We start from the raw sequence: 18,646 nt of genomic DNA on the forward strand, positions 1-18,646 counted from the left end.
TTATTATTACTATTACTACCTTCATGCAATTTTTGCAATATATTTTTTTACTTTTTTATTCCAGGATATTTGTTTTGTGTTTTGCTTTTGGTTTTCTCTGTGTAAAGGTCATGTGTTCATATGCAATTACATTTTGCATGCACATTAATTTACTTTTTCTGCTCAGACCCAGTTTCTCATTTGTTTCATTGTGCATTCTGTGCATATAAGGGTGTGACCGCCCTGTTTCTGAGTTGGAAAATCCATCCTGTCTGGCCTATACTATTACTGGTGGTTCAGTCCCTCTGTCCTTGTTCACATTTACGTCACTTGACAAGTGGAAAGGTTTTAAATACAAGAGTTAGGACTGTCCCACAAGGGTTGCCGTGACGTGGCGGGATGGCTTCTACATTATTTTGATCAAAATTATGTTAACTAAATACCCTTATTATTACTATTACTACCTTCATGCAATTTTTGCAATATATTTTTTTACTTTTTTATTCCAGGATATTTGTTTTGTGTTTTTCTTTTGGTTTTCTCTGTGTAAAGGTCATGTGTTCATATGCAATTACATTTTGCATGCACATTAATTTACTTTTTCTGCTCAGACCTAGTTTCTCATTTGTTTCATTGTGCATTCTGTGCATATAAGGGTGTGACCGCCCTGTTTCTGAGTTGGAAAATCCATCCTGTCTGGCCTATACTATTACTGGTGGTTCAGTCCCTCTGTCCTTGTTCACATTTACGTCACTTGACAAGTGGAAAGGTTTTAAATACAAGAGTTAGGACTGTCCCACAAGGGTTGCCGTGACGTGGCGGGATGGCTTCTACATTATTTTGATCAAAATTATGTTAACTAAATACCCTTATTATTACTATTACTACCTTCATGCAATTTTTGCAATATATTTTTTTACTTTTTTATTCCAGGATATTTGTTTTGTGTTTTGCTTTTGGTTTTTTCAACGGCTTCAATTTGTTCCTCCCGCAGCAGTGGGGTACAGCGAGGTCCTACAAAGCTGCGCATAAATGACTGTTGCCTGCTAAAACTGGGGGATGCTGACTCACTGGTGCCCGCAGCAGGCACAGAATCCCCACGTCCTCTCCCTGCAGAATCCCCACGTCCTCTCCCTGCTGAAACTGCATGCCAATGCCCACGTGCCTTACTCCCTGCCTTCTTCATCTTGGTAGACTGATAAGATAGGCAGAAAAGTACAAAGGGGGCTTAGTGTGCTTATTCCTGAACAGCTGCTAAAAGGTATAAGAAACACTAATTTTATGAAGTGTGTGTGTGGACTACACGTTAATATGAGCTAATGTGGCCTACACATCTGTCAAATGGAGTGTTTGGTGAACTTTATTTTGTTTTTTGTTTTTCAAAAAAACAAAAAGGATGTGACGAAAGATTTGAAAGCGATAGTATCACAAACTTTTTGGAGCTATTACAATGCAGGAAGGTAACCTACAATGCAAAAGATGAGGCTCCAAAAAATAGGGTAATACTAATCTGGCTGTGGCTGAAGGGCACAAGCCAGAAAACAGGCTCCTCTATCTACTCCTATATAGTGTTTGCAACCAACCAATGTAGATGGATATGGATGGATGCACACTAATAGGAGAATGAAAAATTAGCTGCAATAAAAGAAAAATATGTATGAGGCAGTGACGCACGCTTAGCGGCCTACAACCAGACGTAGCTGTAGGACACAACACAGCGTGAGCTGCACTCACACACAGAGACCTCTCAGACAGCCATGAATAGTGCAGATAAGTGGGCACTAGCACTGAAAGGCTGCAGAAAGGCTCCACTGTCTACTCCTATAGTGTTTGCATCCAACGTATATGGATACGGATGGATGTACACAAATAGAATGAAAAATGAGCTGCAATAAAAGAAAAATATGTGTGAGGCAGTGACGCACGCTGAGCGGCCTACAACCAGACGTAGCTGCAGGACACACAACAGCGTGAGCTGCACTCACACAAAGAGACCTCTCAGACAGCCATGAACAGTGCAGAAAACTGGGCACTAGCACTGAAAGGCTGCAGAGAGGCTCCGCTGTCTACTCCTATAGTGTTTGCAACCAACCAATGTAGATGGATACAGATGGATGCACACTAATAGGAGAATGAAAAATGAGCAGCAAAAAAAAAAAATATGTATGAGGCAGTGACACACGCTGAGCGGCCTACAACCAGACGTGGCTGCAGGACACACTACACAGCGTGAGCTGCACTCACACAGACCTTGCAGACAGCTGTGAACACTGCTGCAAGGCAAAAGAAAGCTACAGTGGTTGATTATGTAGCCTGGGTAAAGCACAATATGATTCTGAAAATTGATATCTTTAACTGTCCCTCACAGTCTTGAACAGCAGCCTGTCCCTAACTGAATTCACAGCAGAGTGAACCCGAAATGGCGGCGGCGGCTTTTATAGTGCATTATGACATCATTTCAGCAGCCAATCACATCCATGCCATTAGTTAACATGCCTACATGCCTAACAGGATGTGCCCACACTTCTGAGGATTGTCATTGGCTGAATCAAATCAAACTGGCTCATAGCATTATGGGAACTTCCGATTCCGGTATTCGATATGCTAAAAGTATTGGAACTCCGTATCGGAATTCCGATACCGTGAATATCGGCCAATATCCGATACTTGCGGTATCGGAATGCTCAACACTAGTCACGATCCATTTTTAGCTGTGTCAGTTTGGGCTTCTCTGATATAAACTTTTTTCCTTTCAAGCCATTGGGGATTAATATCAGTTTTTGCCCTCGGTGGCCGCTGGTGTTACTGCATGTTTAGTTTGCTGGTGGGTTCCCCCCCCGGTGGCCGCTGGTGTTACTGCATTGTGATTAATTATCTATGCAGGTGGGTGCCACTCTCACCTCCCTTTTTAAGGCCACCAGGTGCTGCAACTCACTGTTAGTGATGCACTTCCTTTTGAATACCATCCGTGGTGAAGACTGGAGCTACCTGGTGCATTGGTGTTCTGCTGAAAGTTGAGTTCAGGAGCCTTACTCTGCTGTACTGTGCATTGCAGTAGATAAATCTAAGTTTTGTTTTTTAGTTGATTTAACCCCGAGGTGTCTGTTTTATCTTTCCTTTGGTTTTTGGTGCAGCTCACTTTTTTCCCTGTCTCACCTCCTGGGGAGGGGTTTGGGAGCTTAGCTCAGGGCTAAACAGGAGATAGGGACAGGTCGGTGACTTGGGCCTCACTACCATCAAGTGTACCCCTAAGTTAAGGAAAGTCAGGGCACCCCCTTAGCCTGAGGGGCAGTTCAGGGGCCCAGGTTCTTCGTCCCATTTTCCCACTACTGCCCCGTGACAGTACACCTCGTACACACACGACTCCGCTTCGTACACCTCGTACACACACGGCTCCGCTCTGCTCATCTCGTACACACACGACTCTGCTACATCCACATTGTAAACACTTCCTGACCCCACACAGAAACTTACCCTCATCCAGCACCATGAGAACCAGCACAGAAGAGTCCTGCATACATCGAGGCCCCTGATCCACCTCATACACATGCGGCTCCGCTCCGTACACTTCGTACACACACGGCTCCGCTCCGTACACTTCGTACATATGCAGCTCCACTCCGTACACCTTGTACACAAGCGGCTCCGCTCTGTACACCTCGTACACACATGGCTCTGCTCCGTACATCTCGTACACACACAAATCTCCGATCCGCTCACCTTGTACACATACGGCTCTGCTACATCCACACAGTAAACCCCTCCTGATCCCACACATAAACTTACCCTCATCCAGCACCATGAGAACCAGCACAGGAGAGTCCTGCATACATTGAGGTCCCTTATCCACCTCATACACATGCGGCTCCACTCCGTACCCTTCATACACTCATGGCTCCTCTCCGTACACCTTGTAAACACACGGCTCTGCTCTGTACACTTCATACACACATGGCTCTGCTCTGTACACTTCGTACTCACAAGGCTCCACTCCGTACACCTCGTATACACGTGGCTCCGCTCTGTACAAATGCGACTCCTTTCTGTTCACCTCATACATATGCGGCTCCACTCCATACACCTTGTACACACACAGCTCTGCTCCGTACACCTCGTACACACACGACTCCGCTCACCTCGTACACACATGGCTCTGCTACATCCACAATGTAAACCCTTCCTGACCCCACACAGAAACTTACCCTCATCCAGCCACCATGGTATACAACAGAGACCCATGGTATACAGCACAGCCCCATGGTATACACTATACAGTACTGCCCCATGGTATACAGTACAGCCCCATGGTATAAAGGGGAAGGCCACAGGACAGAGGGAGCCCGGAGAGAAGAGAGTGAGACTGTCACACTCACTCACACCACACAGCCGGCAGGACAGCGGGAGCCGAAAGAGCAGAGCTGAGATTGGGAGAGCCTGAGGTCACGGACAGGACACAGAGACCCTACACTACTCACCACACAGCCGGAGCCAGCAGTACAGAGTGGGAGGCTGGGAGCAGCCGGGAGAGCAGAGGCGTCACGCTATTAGCCAGCCAGGCAGCCAGCAACAGAGCGGGAAAGGAGAGCGCAGGGCGTCACCGCCCATAAAGAACGGCAGAATGCAAGGTCCTTCCTTATTTGTGGAGTGGAGCCAGTGGGAGCCAGCCAGGGTCGCCCGACACCACGTCAGAGTGAGATTGGTACGTACACGCGCACGACTCTGCAAAGTCTAGGACGTGCTTTTAAAGGGCCCACACTTTTAAAGGGGCCGCATTTTTAAAGGGCCCCAGCGACCTATTTTCCCACTGATCGGGGCCCACCAGGCATTTCCCCGCTACTCCACCAGACCAGACCGACCCTGATCATGTCTGTCTTTTATGCCACCATGTGGCAAAGGAAATAATCAGCTGGGTAACGCCTTTGAGAGATTTCAGGTACCCCAACGCTGGAACCTACAAATCTAGATTTTGCTTAATAAGAACAAAGTAGTTGTAGGTAACATGGGGAGGAATAATGAAGCTACTGACAAAAAACCTTTCTGAATATATACAGTCACTGACATTTGTGACTTTATGAATTTTGTGTTGACCTCATGAGTAAAAATGCATATTACCTGCTTGTGGAAGTTTCCTCAAAGGGATAGAGGATTTCTCCGTTGTTACAGATCTCACAGATGAATCCTTTCTGACTGCAAAGGCTGCAGCTGTAGACATGAGATGTAGCAAACTTGATCACTTTTGTTAGAAAAGGAGCCAACTTGCCTTCCACTACCTACATGAGATAAAAGATATATGTATATTTAGAGAACACTTGCATTATATAAAGTGTATGAAGATGCATCTACTTGAATGAATAGAATTTTTCTGAGCCTGGACCGAAGGGTATGTATGTGTCCTACATACTCCAGGCCAGAGCACGTCCAGTGGGCACAGCTTTGCTCCATACACTTGTATGGAACGAGGATGCGCCCTCTTGTCGGCCACGCCCACATCTCTAATGGAGGCGAGGCCTCACTCAATACAAGTGTATGGAGCTCAATACAAGTGTATGCCGTTCCCTCTAGATGGGCTCTGGCAGGGATTATGTATAACGCATACAGTTGGTACAGAAAGTATTCAGACCCCTTCACATTTTTCACTCTTTGTTTCATTACAGCCATTTGGTAAATTCAAAAGAGTTCATTTTTCCTCATTAATGTACACTCTGCTCCCCATCTTGACTGAAAAAAACAAATGTAGAAATATTTGCAAATTTATTAAAAAAAAAAAACTGAAATATCACATGGTCATAAGTATTCAGACCTTTTGCTCAGACACTAATATTTAAGTCACATGCTGTCCATTTCCTTGTGATCCTCCTTGAGATGGTTCTACTCCTTCATTGGAGTCCAGCTGTGTTTAATTAAACTGATAGGATTTGATTTGTAAGGTACACACCTGTCTACATAAGACCTCACAGCTCACAGTGCATGTCAGACCAAATGAGAATCATGAGATCAAAGGAACTGGCTAAGGAGCTCAGAGACAGAATTGTTGCAAGGCACATATCTGGCAAGGTTACAAAAGAATTTCTCTCAAGGTTTCTAAGAGCACAATGCTCTCCATAATCCTTAAATAAAAAAAGTTTGGGACCACAAGAAGTCTTCTTATACCTGGCCATCTAGCCAAACTGAGCAATTGTGGGAGAAGAGCCTTAGTGTGAGAGGTAAAGAAGAACCCCAAGATCACTGTGGCTTAGCTCCACAGATGCAGTAGGGAGATGGGAGAAACTTCCACAAAGTCAACTATCACTACAGCCCTCCACCAGTTGGGCCTTTATGGCAGAGTGGCCCGGCAGAAGCCTCTCCTCCGTGCAAGACATATAAAAGCCAGGGGAAGAGTCCTGAGGAGAGAATTTGCATATTCACAGTGCCCTCTGGCATAAGAGAAGAGTCTCCGTGAGCTCAAAGATCACTGGATTTTGGCCGTTGCAGATGAAAAGAGGAAATCAGTAAACCAGGGGAAGAGTCCTGAGGAGAGAATTTGCATATTCCCAGTGCCTTCTGTGATAAGTGAAGAGTCTCCGCGAGCTCAACGATCACTGGATTTTGGCCATTGCAGCTGAAAAGAGGAAATCGGTAAACCGCGCGCAAATTTTGGCTCATTTTTTCATCGCTTTGAAATCTCTTTAACAATAACAATATGGAAGCGGCCAGGAGCCATTTGGTGAGCTGCATTTCTTGCTACATGCTCACAGACTTACCAGTGGAAAAGCCTAACTTCACATGCCACAAATGCAAGCTTGTGTCCCTGTTGGAGGAAAAGTTGCAAAATCGAAGAGAGGTTAACTACATTGAAGATCATTAAGGAAGGTGAAGAGTTCTTAGACAGAGCAGAATTATCTCTTCATGTTACAGAAAGAGAAGAAATTCGAAGTGCACCTGAAGAAACAGAGGAATGGAGACATGTGACCCAGAGAAGCAGGAGGATCAGGAGGCAGTCAGCACCCATACTGCTAAGGAAACAGTACCAGGCTCTTACGCAGGAGAACAATGAAGAAATACATCAGGATAAGACTTTGTCCACAAACAGCAACCTTGTACGCTCTCAGAGTCCTCCTGGATGAAGAAAGAAAAATGTTGTGAAGAAGAAATGGAGAGTGGTGGTCATGGGGGATTCCCTGTTGAGAGGAACAGAGGCCACTATCTGTAGACCAGATATAACCTCAAGAGAAATGTGCTGTCTTCCAGGTGCAAAAATTAAAGATATGTCTGGCAGGATATCAGGACTCTTCAGATCTACAGATGACTACCCATTCCTGCTAATACATGTGGGGACAAATGACACAGCAAGAAACGACCTGGAAACCATCTGCAGTGACTTTGAAAACTTAGGTAAGTAAGTGAAAGAACTGGGAGCACAGGTGGTCTTCTCTTCCAGCCTCCCAGTGGATGGCCATGGAACAAGGAGGTGGAGTAAGATTCTGCAGGTGAACAACTGGCTATGTCGATGGTGCTGTCAGCAAGGATTTGGATTTCTGGATCATGGAGTGAATTACCTATACGATGGACTACTTGCTAAAGATGGGGTGCACCTTACGAAGACTGGAAAACATGTATTTGGAAGTCGCCTTGCTACACTCATCAGGAGAGCTTTAAACAAGAACAATGTGGGAAGGGAAGCACAAGGCCAGAAAAAGCCATACAACTGACAAATGCTATTGAGAACTCTGCTATTAGAAGTGGAAAGGAAGAACAAAGACAAAAGAATCAAAATAATAAAAATATTTGAAAAAGAGAAACCAATCACAAACTAAAATGTTTCTATACTAATGCACAAAACATGGGCAACAAACAAGGAGAATTGGAACTACTAACACAGGAAAAGAAATATGATGTCATTGGAATCACTGAAACTTGGTGGGACAATACAACATGATTGGAATATAAGGCTAGAAGGATACAACTTATGTTCTAGAAACAGACTTGATAAACGAGGAGGAGGTGTCGCATTGTATGTTAGAAACGCGTATATCTGCACAGAGATTGAAGCTTCAGAGACTGGGAGTTCTGTGGAAACTGTTTGGGTAAGAATACAAGGACAGAACAATCCTTTCCACACCATTGTAGGCATTTACTACAGGCCGCCTGTGCAAGCTGAAGATATGGATTTACTCTTTATGCATGCATCAAATGGCCAAGTTCGCTGAAAAATATGACAGTTGTCATGGGAGATTTCAACTATGCTGACATTTGTTGGGAATCTCTCTCAGGAAAAACTAACAGGTCAAGGAAATTCTTATCCTCTCTTGCTGACAACTTTATCTTCCAAAAGGTAGGGGAGAAAACAAGGAGAATTGCAACCTTGGACCTAATCCTTATAAACAGGGAGGAAATGGTTGAGGAGGTAAAAGTAGCTGGGACCCTAGGAGGTAGCGACCATGCTATTTTTGAATTTTTGGATAACTATAGGAGGAAGACCTGTGAATACTCAGATGTCAAGGTTAGATTTCAGAAAGGCAGATTTTAAGGGATTCAGAAAGAGAATTGGAGGGATCCAATGGCTGGATATCCTTAAGGACAAAAATGTCCAGGAAGGATTGAAAATCTTGAAAAATGAAACTCTCAAAGCACAATTGTTAGCAAGGATGGATGAACACAGAACTTAAGCACATGATAAAAAGGAATAAAGAAATGTTTATAAAATGGAAGAACTTGCAGGGCACAAATCAGATTATCTAAAGCTGACAATGAATTGAGGCTTGCAAGAGACAACAAAAGCAATAATAAAGGATTTTGGGGATATGTCAAAAGTAAAAGAAAAGTCAAAGATGCTATAGGATTTTTAGAGGATGAAAATGATGAAATGGTAAGACAGGATGATGAGAAGGCCGAACTTTTAAATTCCTATTTTGCATCTGTTTTCTCTCAGGAAGGAAATGTAACATCAACTGTTCTTCACTGTCCTATTAAGGGAATAGAAGAATCCAGAATATATATAAACAGAAATATAGTGAGGAAACACTTACCTAACCTAAATGAATTCAAATCTCTAGGTCCAGATGAATTACACCCCAGAGCACTGAAGGAGATAGCAGAATAAATTTTTGAGCCCCTCTCCATAATCTTTGAAAATTCTTGGAGAACAGGAGAATCCTTATAAACAGGGAGGAAATGGTTGAGGAGGTAAAAGTGGCTGGGACCCTAGGAGGTAGCGACCATGCTATTTTAGAATTTTGGATAACTAGAGGCGGAAGACCTGTGAAGACTCAGACATCAAGGTTAGATTTCAGAAAGGCAGATTTTAAAGGATTCAGAAAGAGAATTGGAGGGATCCAATGGCTGGATATCCTTAAAGACAAAAATGTCCAGGAAGGATGGGAAATCTTGAAAAATAAAATTCTCAAAGCACAGTTGTTAACAATTCCGAAAAGAGGGAAGAATAGGAAGCACTTAAGGAAACCAGAATGGATGACACAGAACTTAAGCACATGCTAAAAAGGAAGAAAAAAATGTTTATAAAATGGAAAGAGGGAGGCATATCTAAAGAAGAATATAATGCTGTCTGCAGAACCTGCAGGGCACAAATCAGATTATCTAAAGCTGAAAATGAATTGAGGCTTGCAAGAGATGTCAAAAGCAATAATAAAGGATTTTGGGGATATGTCAGAAGTAAAAGAAAAGTCAAAGATGCTATAGGATTTTTACAGGATGAAAATGATGAAATGGTAAGACAGGATGTTGAGAAGGCTGAACTTTTAAATTCCTATTTTGCATCTGTTTTCTCTCAGAAAGGAAATGTAACATCAACTGTTATTCACTGTCCTATTAAGGGAATAGAAGAATCCAGGATATCTATAAACAGAAAGATAGTGAGGAAACACTTAGCTAACCTAAATGAATTCAAGTCTCCAGGTCTAGGTGAATTACACCCCAGAGTACTGAAGGAGATAGCAGAAGAAATTTTTGAACCCCTCTCCATAATCTTTGAAAATTCTTGGAGAACAGGAGAAGTGCCAGAAGACTGGAGAAGAGCAAATGTTGTTCCTATCTTCAAAAAGGGGAAGAAGGTGGACCCAGGCATCTTTGAACAAATTATTAAACAACATGTATGTCAATACCTGGATAAGAATGAAGTGATTAAACAGAGTCAGCATGGGTTTGTAACTAATAAGTCATGTCAGACTAACTTAATTTCCTTCTATGATGGTATCACTGATTGGGTGGATCAAGGAAATGCTGTAGATATAGTATATCTTGACTTCAGCAAAGCATTTGACAAAGTCTCTCATACAATCCTTATTGAAAAAATGACTAAGTATGGAATGGACAAGGCAACTGTTAGGTGGATTCATAACTGGCTTAGTGATCGGACACAAAGAGTGGTTGTAAATGGCTGCACATCCAGTTGGAAGAATGTCTCAAGTGGGGTACCACAGGGCTCTGTCCTGGGCCCTGTATTGTTCAACATCTTTATCAACGATTTAGATGAAGGAATTGAGGGTAAACTGATTAAATTTGCTGATGACACAAAGCTAGGAGGGATAACTAATACTAGAGAAGAGAGAGAGAGGATTCAAAAAGATTTAAATAAACTGGAGAAGTGGGCAGCAACTAACAGAATGGTTTTTAACAGGGAGAAATGCAAAGTACTACATCTGGGCAATAAAAATGAAAAAAGCATATACAGAATGGGAGGAATAGGGCTAAGTGACAGCACATGTGAAAAAGACTTGGGTATACTAATAGATAACAGATTGAATATGAGTCAACAGTGTGATGCAGCAGCAAAAAAGGCAAATGCAATTCTAGGATGTATTAACAGAAGCATACAGTCTAGATCACGTGAAGTCATTATTTCCCTCTACTCCTCTTTGGTCAGACCTCATCTGGAATATTGTGTCCAGTTTTGGGCACCATATTTTAAAAAAGACATCAACAAACTGGAGCAAGTTCAGAAAAGAGCGACCAGAATGGTGACCGGTCTGCAAACCCTGTCTTATGAGGAAAGGTTGCAGGATTTGGGAATGTTTAGTTTGCAAAAGAGAAGACTGAGAGGAGACTTAATAGCTGTCTACAAATATCTAAAGGGCTGTCACATTGTAGAAGGATCAACTTTATTCTCATTTGCACAAGGAAAGACTAGAAGCAATGGGATGAAACTGAATGGGAGGAGACACAGATTAGATATTAGAAAAAACTTTTTGACAGTTAGAGTGATCAATGAGTGGAACAGGCTGCCACGAGAAGTGGTGAGTTCTCCTTCAATGGAAGTCTTCAAACAGAGGCTGGACAGACATCTGACTGGGATGATTTAGCGAATCCTGCTTTGAGCAGGGGGTTGGACCAGATGGCCCAGGAGGTCCCTTCCAACTCTACGATACTATGATTCTATGATTCTATGATTAAGTCCAAGAAGACTGGAGAAGAGCAAATGTTCCTATGTTCAAAAAGTGGAAGAAGGTGGACTCAGGCAACTATAGGCCAGTGAGTCTGACTTCTATACCAGGAAAGATCTTTAAACAAATTATTAAACAATATGTACTGTATGTAAGTGCCTGGATAAGAATGAAGTGATTAAACAGAGTCAGCATGGGTTTGTAATTAATAAGTCATGTCAGACTAACATAATTTCCTTTTATGACAGAATCACTGATTTGGTGGATCAGGGAAATGTTGTAGATATAGTATATCTTGACTTCAGCAAAGCATTTGACAAAGTATCTCACACAATCCTTATTGAAAAAATGGCTAAGAATGGAATGGACAAGGCAACTGTTAAGTGGATTCATAACTGGCTTAGTGATCGGACCCAAAGAGTGGTCATAAATGGCTGCACATCCAGTTGGAAGAATGTCTCAAGTGGGGTACCACAGGGCTCTGTCCTGGGCCCTGTATTGTTCAACATCTTTATCAATGATTTAGATGAAGGAATTGAAGGTAAACTGATTAAATTTGCTGATGACACAAAACTAGGAGGGATAGCTAATACTAGAGAAGAGAGAGAGATGATTCAAAAAGATATAAATAAACTGGAGCAGTGGGCAGCAACTAACAGAATGGTTTTTAACAGGGAAAAATGCAAAGTACTACATCTGGGCAATAAAAATAAAAAAAGCATATACAGAATGGGAGGAAAAGGGCTAAGCAACAGCACGTGTGAAAAAGACTTGGGTATACTAATAGATCACAGACTGAATATGAGTCAACAGTGTGATGCAGCAGCAAAAAAGTCAAATGCAATTCTAGGATGTATTAACAGACGCATACAGTCTAAATCACGTGAAGTCATTATTGCCATCTAGTCCTCTTTGGTCAACCCTCATCTGGAATCCTGTGTCCAGTTTTGGGCGTCACATTTTAAACAAGACATCAACAAACTGGAGCAAGTTCAGAAAAGAGAGACCAGAATGGTGACTGGTCTGCAAACCCTGTCTTATGAGGAAAGGTTACAGAATTTGGGAATGTTTAGCTTGCAGAAGAGAAGACTGAGAGGAGGCTAAATAGCTGGCTACAAATATCTCAAGGGCTGTCACATTGTAGAAGGATCATCTTTATTCTCATTTGCACAAGGAAAGACTAGAAGCAATGGGATGAAACTGAATGGGAGGAGACACAGATTAGATATTAGAAAAAACTTATTGACAGTTAGAGTGATCAATGATGGGAACAGGCTGCCACGAGAGGTGGTGAGTTCTCCTTCAATAGAAGTCTTCAAACAGAGGCTGGAAAGACATCTGTCTAGGATTATTTAGCGAATCCTGCTTTTTAGCAGGGGTTGGACCATATAGCCCAGGAGGCCCCTTCCAACTCTACGATTCTATGATTCTATGAAAAGCCTGCATAGAGTTTGCTAAAAAACACATGAAGGACTCCCAGACTATGAGAAATAAGATTCTCTGGTCTGATGAGACAAAGATAGAACTTTTCGGTGATAATTCTAACATCAGTCTGATTTTCACTTACTGAAGACAAAAATAACATGCAACTGAGCATGGCTGCAGCAAAGACCTGCAATACCCATGCATTAGAGACTTTAGGCAGTATCTAAGAATTTATAATAATCTTTCTATATGAAAAATTACGTTATTTTATCCATTTAGTTTTGAGCTTGTGAAAAATCGAGAGACTCCATGTAAAAATTGGTTTGAATGGCTAAACTGTTAATGACATATTGCAATTTTGTAAAAGCCCTTGATTTAAAGGGAATCTATCAGCAGGATTTCTCCTCCAAACTATTAATAAGACGTCACCGCTAGTCACTGAGGCTGCGCTTGCAGCCGCTCATTCCTCTAGTGGTTCTCAGTCGAGATGGTTGCATCTTGGCACCGTCTAGTTTGAAAACTGTTCATTCCCTCAGACATGGATTATGGCGTGGGACAGAACGACGGACAGTTGAGGGACTCAGTTCAATTAGGTGTTAGGCGAATATAACTGTGTTTGTTATTTTTAAATAAAAAGGTAAAAGTTTTTTGTTTTATTTCCAATAAAGGACTTATTCTGGCTGTGTCTTTATTTATCATATAATTATAGTATTAGTAATGGATATGCGTCTTATAGATGCTCCTCCATTACTAAGCCATGGGTTTGATGTCACCTGACAATACAAAGGTAATATCAACCCCACAAATATGAAACCCACTTGCCACTGCTACAGAGTAAGTGGGAAGAGCCGGGCAAAGTGAGAGAATTGGAGCATCTAATAGATGATCCTTCTCTGGGTGGCTGTGAGCTGCTATTTTTATGTTGGGGGGGCAATATCTATGGCCCCTTACCAGCCTGAGAATACCTGCTTTAGCTTGGCTGCTTGTCAAAAATAATTAAAAAAACAGCTTGGGGACCCCTCTAGTCTTGATAACCAGCCTTGCTGAAGCTGACAGCTGAGGCTTGCAGTCCCCAGCTGTGAGTTTTGCCAGACTGGTTATCAAAAATACAGGGGAACCCAAGCTTTTTTTTAACTATTTATTTACTGTGCAGGAACTGGCTGATGAATACATTCCATCAGCCATTCCTGCTCTCACTGCTTTTTGTGGCAGCAAGCGACAGCTGATGAGAGCAGTAGTCCCATCAGCTGACACCAATGCCAGGAGGCAAACTTTATACCTCCGATCACAGGTGTGCTCACACTGTCTTTTATACCGCCGATCATAAGCTTTGTTTGCCGCATTCTCCTGCACATTATATTGTGGCAGACACTGGATGTTCGGACACCCCATTCAAGTGAATGGGGTCCGAGTTTGGGTCCATGAACTGTTCTAGTAAACAAACCCAAAGTTTTTGTAACTGTTCGGCTGAAACCAAACATCTAAGTGTATGCCCATTGTTAGCCACGGATATTGGCCCTCACAAGGCTAAAGACATAAGCTCTCAGCCGCCCTAGAAAAGGCACAATAAACCACACTTACGGCATCGCTCATTCCAGTGACGCCATTGTACCCTTTAAGAGAATTAAAACAATAAACAACTATATTCCTCATGAAAACAAATTCAGCTCACCGTAGTGGACATCTTGGCTTGCGGAGCGCGGAAACGTTGTGTCAGAACATGGAACAATCAAATTATGGAAATCCAGCTCAACGATACAGTAAAGAACTTTCTTTTCTTTCCACTATAAAAGTATTCAGTGGAGGATTAAAACATCAGCTTAAGCAATTAGGTAGAAATGCGACATTGACGCGTTTCTGGTGAACTAACACCCTTAGTCATGATATCGAAGTTTGTCTATAGTTTGCCTATAAGGAGAATCGTTCGGCAAACGACACTGTCAATCTGGCACTGAAGTACATTTTGGATCATACAGATGAACTGCACTCATATGTCCGGATTCTTTTCATGGACTTTAGCTCAGCGTTCAATACCATTGATCCGAATTTACTTCATAAGAAAATGGTAGCTCTTGGAGTCCCTCTCAACTTATGCTTGTGGATTTATAACTTCCTGACAGCCAGGATACAGAGTGTAAAAGTTGGACCATTCACTTCGGACACCTTGGTCACAAACATCGGGGCACCTCAGGGGTGTGTTTTGTCCCCGTTACTGTTTTCTCTCTATACGAATGATTGCATCTCTTCAGCAGACTCAGTAAAAATCTTGAAATTTGCCGATGATATGACACTGATTGGTCTCATCAGGGGAAATGCTGAAGACTTGTATCGGAGTGAGGTGAAAAGAATATGTGACTGGTGTAAAGCCAATAATCTTGTACTCAACACTAAAAAAACTGCTGAGATGGTTGTGGATTTTAGGAAAGATCAACATGAGATACTTCCAATCTACATCCATGACGAAGTGGTTCTTAGGGTCACAGAGACCAAATTCCTTGGTGTTATCATCTCTCATGATCTTAAATGGGGGAAAAACGTGGATGCTGTTATAAGAAAAGCACAACAGAGGATGTTCTTCCTGCGTCAGCTGAAAAGATATGGTTTGTCTAAGAATCTGCTGATCTTTTTCTTTAATGCTGTCATCAGATCTGTGATTTGTTCCTCTCTGATAGTCTGGTATGGGGGAGCCACTGCGCATGACAAACTCCGCTTACAAAGGACTTTCAGAACAGCAGAGAGAATTATAGGTTCCCCCTGCCTAAAATCCAGAATCGTTATGATAAGAGTATTCGATCCCACGCATTGAAAATTTCATCCGATCCCTCTCACCCGGGACACTCCTCATTCCAACTACTCCTTTCAGGACGTCGCTTCAGAGTCCCCAAATGCAGCACCAACCGCCATATGAACAGCTTCTATCCACTCTCTGTTCAACAATTAAATCGTCATGTGTAGACTATATACTGTATCTGTCTTGTTAGATGTTACTTGTTGTATCTGTTGTTATATATTATGTTGCCTCTTTGCCACAAAGAATTCCTTGTATATATGAAATATGTACTTGGCGATAATAAATTTGATTGATTGATTGATTGATTGATTGAAACATTTGATTCCAAGACACTTATATGCTTAGATCAAGCTACACACAGCAGTGCGGCGTTTAATTAACTGAGCAAAGTGAAAACATCAATGACAAACAAGTTAAAAACAAATGCTCTGGTTTAAACAAATAATATATGGTATAATACAATATATATTAGACAAAGATAGAATATAATAATCCTAAAGAAAATATACCATTTTAAGATTTATCGCAGCAAAATATATGTAGAAAGAGCAGACACGCAATATCCTACGATGACAACAAGAGAAATAATGCAAAATGTATGGAAAAAGGACCCTAATTTCTTGAATGTAATATTATATACAGAATAAGTCCTTATAAACATAAGAAACTATTTATCGTATGTTCATTAGTTATGTAATGAGGTTTTCTCAAATATATTTTAAAAAATTCATTTTAGAAATAATTACATTTTATTTAAGATCCTTACCACAAAACTATATGAATAGTATATATCTACATTGAGTAATTAATAAAACAGCATAATATCCCTCTTCTTGTTTAAACCCTTGCGGTACTCTAGTGTTTAATTTAAACATCCACCAAGCTCCACTACTCCTGAGTACTTTTTCGGTATCTCCTCCCTCGGTGGTTTATTAATCTTCTCTATTGCATACATTTTCAGTGATTCCAGATTACTGTGGTGATGCTTTATGAAATGAGCAGAAATTTGTGATGTATTTTTATCTATCATTACATTTTCTATGTCATTTATGTGTTCCCTAATTCTTGTTTTTAATTGATGTTTTCTGGTTCCAACATATTTAGATGGCTTGTTAAACACTCCATTATGTAAGCTACATTGTTTGAGTTAAAGTTTAAAAAGGTTTTTATTGAATACATATTTTGGTTACTAGAATCAATGAAATTGGAACATTTTTGGGAAAATTTACAAGTCTTGCACATTGTAGCACCACATTTAAACAAGCCTTTTGTACTGAGCCATTTGGAAGGCTGAGCGTGGGATGTATTCATATAACTAGGTGAAAGGCTATGGGCCAATGATGGTGTTTCCTGTACACTATACAACATCCATTTTTAATGATGTTAGCTATATCTGGATCTTCTCTAAGGATGCATAAATTATTATAAACAATTCTTTTTATCAGAGGAAATTGGTTACTGTATTGTAACACTAGGGTCACTGGATTGTTGGTACAATCATTTGGGTTTTGCTGTGGTTTAAAACACAGTCTTTGTTTTACTATTTTTTCTGCCCATTTGCTATAGCCTCTCCTGCCGAGTCGTTCCTTGATTTCCTTCACTTCCTTGACATACGGTAGTCATTATCTGAGCTGCAATTACGTTTAGCTCTAATCATCTCTCCTACAGGTTTGTTTTTTATTGTGTGTTTTGGATGATGGCTAGCTGCATGGAGAATAGTATGCCCTGCTGTGCTTTTACGAAAAGTGGAGATAACAATTAATTTATTTGGCATACCTTTTAATCTAAAGGCCCCGTCACACTAAGTGACTTACCAGAGATCCCGACACCGATATCAAGGTGTCAGGATCGCTAGTAAGTCGCTATGTGATCGCTGGTGAGCTGTCACACAGACAGCTTCACCAGCGATCAGCACAGCGATGCCGAGCGCCCGGCATCGCTTGCCATCGCTGTAAAAAATAGAATCAAAATAAAAAATATAGTTATTCTCACCTTCCGACGTCCCGTTCAGCCATCCCGCCTCTCTCCACGCTCCGGTCCCAGTGATCCTTTGCAAGAATGACCGCGAGATGTCACGGTCTCGAGGGATAACAAAGTTTCGCGGTCATTCGTGCAAAGGATCACTGGGACCGGAGCGTGGAGAGAGGCAGGATGGCTGAACGGGACGTCGGAAGGTGAGAATAACTATATTTTTTATTTTTTTTATTATTTTTTACACCTGATCGCTGGTGTACCGCCTGTCACACACAGCGATGCGTGCTGGCCAGCGGGAGACCAGTGACCAAAGAAATGTCCAGAGGTTTCTTCCAGCGATCAGCGATACCGGTAGGGGGGTCGCTCGCTGATCGCTGTCACACACAGCGATCTCGCTGGTGAGATCGCTGTTACGTCACAAAAGTTGTGACTCAGCAGCGATCTCGCTACCGAGATCGCTTAGTGAGACGGGGCCTTAAGATCTAGGAATTCTATAATTGTTGGTTCTTGACGAGCAGTGAACCTGAGGTTGAAAGGGTTGCAGTTTAAGTAAACAATTAAATTTGGCATGGCAGATGCATGAGAATTCCATATAATAATGATATCGTCGATGTATCTGCTATACCACCATATACAGTCCTTAAATGGATTTTCTACACTATACACATGACTCCTCCCACCAACTCATCACAAGATTTGCCAGAGATGGGGAATATTTTGCCCCCAGGGAAACACCACTGGTTTGTAGATAGAAAATTTGACTAAAGCAGAAATAATTGTGATGAGGCAACTAACAATTTACAAGATGTACAATTGAAAGTCAAGCAAAAAATCACTGTATTTCTTTAGATGAAAATCAAGCGCAAGCAGAGCCACTTTCTGCTGTATCGAAGTATAAAGTGAAATTACGTCTGAAGTGATCCATGTGAATTATTTTGCCATTCAAGGTCCTTCACTGCATTTAGAACATCTGTGGTGTCCCTAAGATAACCCGGCGTTCTTTGTACGAGAGGCTGGAGGAGCTGGTCAATCCACTGCCCCAGCCTCTCGCCAAGGGAACCAATGCACGACACTACGGGTCTCAAAGGTGGAGGGCACACAC

General features: G+C 41.8%; 1 protein-coding gene across 3 annotated transcripts in view; it reads right to left on the reverse strand.

Moving 5' to 3' along the window:
• PLEKHM3 (pleckstrin homology domain containing M3) overlaps positions 1 to 18,646 on the reverse strand; it is a 1,535,517-nt gene that overhangs the window by 211,151 nt on the left and 1,305,720 nt on the right. For 2 of the 3 annotated variants that reach the window (XM_073552250.1, XM_073552251.1), the window contains exon 7: positions 5,092 to 5,249. The exons of the other annotated variant lie outside the window; for it this stretch is intronic. In XM_073552250.1, coding sequence (XP_073408351.1) covers positions 5,092 to 5,249 — 158 coding nt within the window. The remainder of the gene's footprint in view (positions 1 to 5,091; positions 5,250 to 18,646) is intronic. 3 annotated transcript variants of the gene reach the window in all.

Source organism: Dendrobates tinctorius, unplaced genomic scaffold (genome assembly GCF_039654945.1).
Source record: "Dendrobates tinctorius isolate UK_male_01 unplaced genomic scaffold, ASM3965494v1 ptg000188l, whole genome shotgun sequence".
NCBI lineage: Eukaryota > Metazoa > Chordata > Amphibia > Anura > Dendrobatidae > Dendrobates > Dendrobates tinctorius.